Source organism: Haplochromis burtoni, unplaced genomic scaffold, assembly GCF_018398535.1.
Source record: "Haplochromis burtoni strain Fernald_Lab_line unplaced genomic scaffold, NCSU_Asbu1 Contig_128, whole genome shotgun sequence".
Taxonomy (NCBI): domain Eukaryota; kingdom Metazoa; phylum Chordata; class Actinopteri; order Cichliformes; family Cichlidae; genus Haplochromis; species Haplochromis burtoni.
Window position 1 is genome coordinate 519,009 of NW_024582489.1, and position 6,986 is coordinate 525,994.

The following is a 6,986-nucleotide window of genomic DNA, read 5'->3' on the forward strand; positions in this document are numbered from 1 at the left end:
CCACTAAGATTTTGTTAAATGTTCCTTAGCAAGTTGGCCCTCAACCAGATGCTTTTGGTAGCCATTAACAAGCTTCTGGTCTAATTCTGGCTGACCACTCTTCTTTGAAAAATTGGGTTAATTTAAGTTCATTTAAATTGGTTTGTTTCCTGCCATGGATCCAGCTTTTGAACATAGTCCACAAATTTTCAATATGGTTGAGATCCAGGATTTAGAAAGGCAATTCCAGAAGCTAATGTTAGCCTGCTTTATCCATTCCTAAACCAGTTTTGATGTGTGTGATCATTGTACTGTTGGAAGAGCCAATTCTTCCCAAGTGTAGCTGTTTATCTGAGGTGACATGAAGAACTTGGAGGTAGTTCTGCTTCTTCATTATTCAGTCTACTTTGTGCAATGTATCAGTAGCACTGACAGCTAAACAACCCCAGAGTATGATGCTACCACCACCATGTTTGACAGTTTGTACATTGTTCGTACACTGTTCATCTCGTCTGACCAATTTTCCGTATTGTAAAATTCCTATTGAGTTTAAAGATGTGGATTTTGGAGCAGGGGCTTTTTTCTTATTTGTCACTTGTCAGTCCATGGCAACGTAAAACTTGATTCACTGTGGACAGAGACCCTGGTGTTCTAGCAGTTTTGAGTTCATGTTAGGATGAACCCTGGTGGTTCCTAGGTTGCTCCTGAACATCCTGAACAATTTCCAATCATCTGAGGGGGATGATTTTTGATCTTTTTCCAGACCTTGGCAAAGTGGTGATGTATCCAAATAACTTGCATTTCCACACAATTGGTTGAACTGATAATCTTGGACTCTGCAGTTGTTTAGAGATGGCTCCAAGAAACCTTCCCAACTTGTGTAAATATACAGTTATCCTTCTTAAGTCTTTACTTACTTTCTTAGACTTTCCCATTATTCTGAGGAATGGTCAATGCAATGAGGGCTGTTAAACAAATTATCTTTATGTTGGCAGAGAGAAACTACCAAGTGTATTCAATCATATAAACTAATGAGAAGTTATTATTGTAGACATTGCAGAACCTTCAGTACCACTTATCACCAATAAAAGATTTAAGTGAGTGTATTTATACATTTGAGCCTAAATGTATACTTTTAACCCTGCATGGATGAGGGAAAATCCATCATTAGTTCAAACTTGTGCAACCAATTCCCCAATTCTTTTGTTTTAAGTCAATAAACACATATGTTGTACAATGACTCCCACCTGGAAAAAGAACATTTCAGAGAAATCATTAAAAGACCAAAATTACTATGACATTCATGCTCATGATGGTTATATGTAAATGTTTGACCACATCTGTTGGTATCACTCACAACAAGGAACAAGTCTGCAATCACATTAACAAATGTGATGAGGACAGAGTCTGCGACATGTCAGCTTAACAAGTTTTGTCAGTGATGAATTAACTTGAGTTCTAACAGAAGCAAGAGACTAAGATTAAAAGTTAGTTTACTGTTTTCACTTGTTTCTTCTGAGATTATTGCATACTTGTAGCATCAAACGACAGCAGAATCAATGCAGAAGCTTTTCCAAATCAAAAGAGCTCTACACATTAATGCGCATTCTGAACTACTATATTTTATATTACTTATTTTGCTGCCAAATCTTGTACATAACACATAATAATATTGCTGGAATCCCTTTATGTCTTTAAAACACTGTTTACACAAGCAATGACAGCTATCTCATGTCTGAGAAGGGCTACAGTTAGGTCAATAAGGTTTTGAACAATTATACTTTTTTTTGTAATTTTAGCTCTGTATACCACCACAGTGTGTTTTGTAAGATAATACATGATTAAATGTATTAAATTGAAATTACTGCATAAACTCTTTGGGCATTGCAGTTTTTTTAATATCATTCCTCATTTTCAGATGCTCAAAAGAAAATGGACAACTGACTGACAAGCAGTGACATACCCAGGTGAGGTCTGCTCCCTTATTATATCATGCAAACTAAATAGTTTGCACCTCACCTCAGGTGAGGTGGACTCACTTGAACCCTTCATGTAAGGGCCACAGAGCTGTTGATGGATGTGAGGGAGGCCATCATTGAACTGAAAAATCTAAATAAATCTATTCGACAAATAGCAAAAATTTAATACTGGACAAATCAACAATCTGTTATTTTCTTAAAAAAAGTTTAAAAAAAGTAATGCACTGGTCAGCTGAAAGACTACAGAACACAACTAAAGGAAAAGATTGCAAATTCTTTCATTTGTTACAAAAGCAAATAAACAAAAAACCTTGTCCTTCACAATAAGTTCAACTTCAAGTCAACAATACTCTCAAAAATTTTGCCGTATCATTGTCAAGGCCTAAAATCACGAGGAATTTTTTATAAATGTAAATACAGAGAGTTTACAACAAAGTTTAAACCACTGGTTACACTCAAAAACAAGAAGCCTAAATAAGACTGCTAGAAGACATCTAAACAAAGTTCTGTGAAATATTCTTTGGACAGATGAAACCAAAATCAACTTTTACCAGGCTGATGGACCTAGTCAAGTACAGAGAAGGAGAGAAACAGCTTATGATCCAAAATGTACCATATTATGTGAAACATGGTGGAGGCAGTGTTATGGCATTGGCATGTATGGCTGGTAGTGCAATTGTGTCTCTAGTCTTTATAGATCATGCGACTGCTGATAGAAGTACCACAATGAGGTGTTAAGTGTGCAGGGATGTAGTGTCTGCTCAGATAAAACAAAATTACCCAAAACAAATTAGACAGCACTTTGCAGTGCAAAGGGAAAATGACCTGAAACATACTGCAAACAGTACCCAAGAGTTTCTAAAGGCAACGAAACAGGATATTCTTCAGTGGCCAAGTTTGTCACCTGATCTAAACTCAACAGAGCATGTTTGACCCACAGAGTGACCCAAAAACAAGCAGGACTGAAGATGGCAGTACTAAAGGTCTGCAGTGTATCTCAAGGGAAGAAACAGCATTTAGTAATGTCCATGCTCTCGAAACTCATTCACAAGTTGATTGATTGATTTGGAATCCACTGTGATGGTTCATGGAGCCAAAAATGGCAAAAAAAAAAAGTGCCATTGCCCAAAACCATATGGAACTAACTGTATAGCGTTGCTTTTTTCCCTCCAACAAATCAGATTTTTCCCAGATGCAAATAATTTTATTAATTATCATCTGTTATTCAGGTAAAAATCTGATTGAGATTAAAGTCTTTTTTCAAGTGAGGCCGGACCAATTCAGACATCAGGAAAAGTTGGGCATTTTGTTAACTATAAAAATTTTACAGATGCAACTGTTTTCCTGATCAGTTTGAGCTGCGTTTTGCTTTGCTAATTAACATGTTGGCGCTTAAATAATAAATGAAAAGTATGCAGTTTTACACATGCACTAGATACACATTTGCAGCTCTGCTTCAGTGAAATTAAGGTTTTAAGCCTTACCTTGGCTGGCTAGTGTCGAACGTAGCATCCCACTTTTTGACCAGATTTTAATCTGCCCATCTTCTCCAGCTAATTAGAAAAGCAACCAGAATAGGCCTTAAAGACATCTTGATTAGATTCTCATTTTGATTTAAAAAGAAAAAAGGCTGATTAGATGAGTAGTTGTCAGATAACAGAGGAAATGAGTCCTAGTCATCTTTACCAGTGATAAGAGCAGTCCCGTCATAGTTCCATCTTCCAGCCAAAACAGCTCCTTTGTGCGCCTCAACACTCTTCTCAATGCGACCCATCTTTGAGGTTAAGTGGAACTTTCCTGCAACAAATTTACAAAAAAAAAAACCCCACATAGATGGTGTAAAGCCATTCCACACACTAGGCCTGGGGTGATGTAGGCGTTTTCAGTTGTTTATAACTCAAATACAGAACTGAGCGTTGTAATTCACTCAGTAAAGTTTCATAAATCTGTGGAATTCTAGTTACTGTGTAACGGAAAACAAGTTTTACTGGCCAAGACAAAATAGTAAAAATATATAAATAAATACGTATTTTAATCAAAACACACAATAACTACCAATCCATCTCCTAACACACAAATACAGACAAATTTATATTCTCTACAGTCAAGTAAATTACAAACTTCTGGTTTGAAGCAAATGAGTGAAACTAAAAAGGCTTCTGTCGGGTGAATTAGGGCAATTTTCTATGCGGTAGACACGAAAGGGTGATCAGCCATGGAGAGTTATTGAAGACGGTAGCCTACCATATACTTTGTGGCAGTGCATATTAAAAATTCTGAATGTTCTATGTAATTTCTGGTGACCTAAAACTGCAAATCAGCATGCTGCAGTGCTCTCTCATTTCTAAATTTGGACATCCCAACAAAAGTAGATGTAACTGATCCAGCAGGTAGTCAGTTTAACAGGCATGTACAGCTGAATGGCTCTCTTAAATGAAAAGCACACTAGAAAGCCACATTCTACATTGGAAATGCTTAATTGTTTGTTTGCCTGTTATCTGGAAAGCCTCATTTTCATATTTCATATAAAAAAATATAATATATATAAATATTTTTAATAGGAATGAAATATTATACAAACTCCAATACCATGTGTGCTTGTAATTTAAAACGCTAAAACTGCTTAGCATCATACATTTAAAAAAAAAAAAAAAAAAAAAAAAAATCACAAATAAACTTGTAAAAGGGAAAGAAGGCCAACTAATCAAAAAAGGTTAGGAAATCCCAAAGATGTCAAGTCTTCAAAACTAATAAAACCCAGGTGGACTGTTTTCTCTTCAAGTATATTATACAATCTAATAGGAAATCCAACAAAGAATCCAGATTAAAAACTTTAATCTGGAGCAAAAGAAAACTTTCAGTGTTTCAGTTAACAGTGAAGTCAAAATAAATGAATAAAACTCTGTTTCTATTCCCATTGCAGAACCAATAACTTTTGCAATACTAATATTTTTAACCGTAACAAGACAAGAAGCAGAGGAAAGTTGCAAAATGGATCGTAACACTTTTCACTAGTCTCTGGTCTGCCAGAGAAAATTGCTGCTTCAGTTTGTGGGTGTGTTTATGCAACCCTACACTGCCATTAGTGTTGTGACCACACATTGCCTTGCCATAACAGTACATCCATATTCTGTGTGTTGTATCTAACACAGGCCAAAGAAGAGACATGTACGGCAGATTCATGTCACACAAATTGTGTCACCAAGGGTCGGTATTAGAAACCTACAAAACAAAAATTGAGTTTTAGAGTTTTAGATTTATACTGAAAGCTTCATAAAAAGAAGAATTCAGATGGACTCTACTGGATCCTACAAGTATCAAATTGGTAGAGATTATTTCCCTTAAATATAAATAACAACTCTTGAATTGTCCCTATGTCTTCTAAAATAAATATCAAAAATTAAGGAAGACGTTGCCATCCTGTAGATAGCCAATTCTGTTACTTAATTTAATTTATTTATTTCATGAGAATGTCTTTAACTAATAAATGCAATAGATATGACTAAAAACAGCCACTCCCACTGATTTTATGAGTGAACTCTGAAATAAACCCTTTAGCATTCTGGTCAAATTTTAGAGAATACAAAGACTTGCCATCAGTGCTGGTAAGGACAAAGATTTCAGCCTGGGCCTGTTTCTTCACACCAACAGTTTTGGGGAACCAGTGTAGGTCAGTAGGGTAAATTTCCTCTGGCAGTTTGACAATCAGACTGGTCTCACTGGTCAGCAGGTTCCACTTGAGAATCTGATGATCCTCACTGCACGAGTACAGCTCATCTGCTGTGGTCCAGCCAACACAGCTCACAAGTTCTTTATGTGATCAGCTGTTAAGGAGTTATAGTAATGAACTGATTCTAAAACCCCTTTTGTGGTAACCTCTGCAATAAATTGGGTTTTCTGAAAAATGGACAGAGGTTAGAGCAACACAATGATGGGAAATATTACCACTGCCTCAAATAGCACCACTAATAATTATGATTAAAAGTTTTGGAACTGTGTCACAGAATTACATGTGTTCCATAACTACAAAAAGGATATGTTTGGATTCCTTTAGGAGCGACGTTTTCAGTCTCATGGTGGATGTTCGTTCTGTTGATCACTAAACGAACAGAAAAATGTCAGAGACAGTAACGTACCTGTTATGTTAAAGCTCTCTATATAACACTGTTGTCAAACCAACACAAAAAATAATAGTACAGAAGACCTGAAGCATGGGTGTATACAGCTTACCCGTAAACTATGTAAAGCAGCCGTTTGCATTCTCCGTTAGCTGTAACGATGAAACAAACAAGCGTCCGCTGTTGCTACGGTACCTGCTACTGTTGCTAACGGAAGTCCTCAGTTATCCCCTGAGTCTCGTCTGTGACTTGAATGCTAACGTTAACTTGTTCTCTTGTTTAAAATGGACATCGTTTTCTCGTTGCCGAGTGTGCTAAGCGAGTGTCAGCAAAGCGTGCGTGTAATTTACTCTACTATGAAGCGCTATTAGAATACGCAAAAGTCTTATCTATCACCAATCAGCAATTTATCACCAAAATGCAACGTATAAAACTTGCATTTTGGTAGCCATTTAATCTGGGTCAAAAACAGCTTGAAAAACAAATTATCGCGAGAGTTGCATCTCCACTTCCTTGACAACGGAAATTTCGAAATATTTCTAAGTTCAAAAACGACATCTGTTAAATAAATGTATTTATGCAAGTCGTTAGAATCGGGAACAACCAACACTAACAGTTGATCTATCGAGCTATATTTCCTCAAGTATAAACTATTGCTCGGAGCAGGTCCTTTATCGTACTACAGACAACCGTTTGAAGACGTAGGAACAACATTAGGCCTTTAATGAGAATAAACTTGAATAATATGAACAATTTGCTGTAAAAGCATTGCATGGCTTTTATTCCTTTTCGTTTGTTCTTCATAGTCATGTGAATGCGGTTTGTTTGGAGTGAGACGGAGTTGGCTTCGTCCCCTTTTTTGAATTTCGTCCCCCCACCCCCGCCCTTTGAACGTTCCATGGTGCCTTGC

General features: G+C 36.6%; 1 protein-coding gene across 4 annotated transcripts in view; it reads right to left on the reverse strand.

Annotated features, from left to right (window-relative positions):
- The window catches only part of ift80 (intraflagellar transport 80 homolog (Chlamydomonas)), a 45,745-nt gene extending 38,829 nt beyond the window's left edge, over window positions 1–6,916 (reverse strand). For 3 of the 4 annotated variants that reach the window (XR_006054771.1, XM_005930022.3, XM_042224131.1), the window contains exons 1-5: window positions 6,189–6,915; window positions 5,997–6,057; window positions 5,553–5,774; window positions 3,645–3,755; window positions 3,443–3,511 (exon numbers count right to left, since the gene is read on the reverse strand). Coding sequence is in view for 3 of the 4 variants with exons in the window: in XM_005930022.3 (XP_005930084.1) it covers window positions 3,443–3,511; window positions 3,645–3,755; window positions 5,553–5,774; window positions 5,997–6,033 (439 nt within the window). In the remaining variant the exon portion in view is untranslated. Of the gene's footprint in view, window positions 1–3,442; window positions 3,512–3,644; window positions 3,756–5,552; window positions 5,775–5,996; window positions 6,058–6,188 lie in introns of all 4 variants that reach the window. The other variant, XM_042224130.1, reaches the window with a different exon arrangement.
- Between the last annotated feature and the right edge of the window lie 70 nt (window positions 6,917–6,986).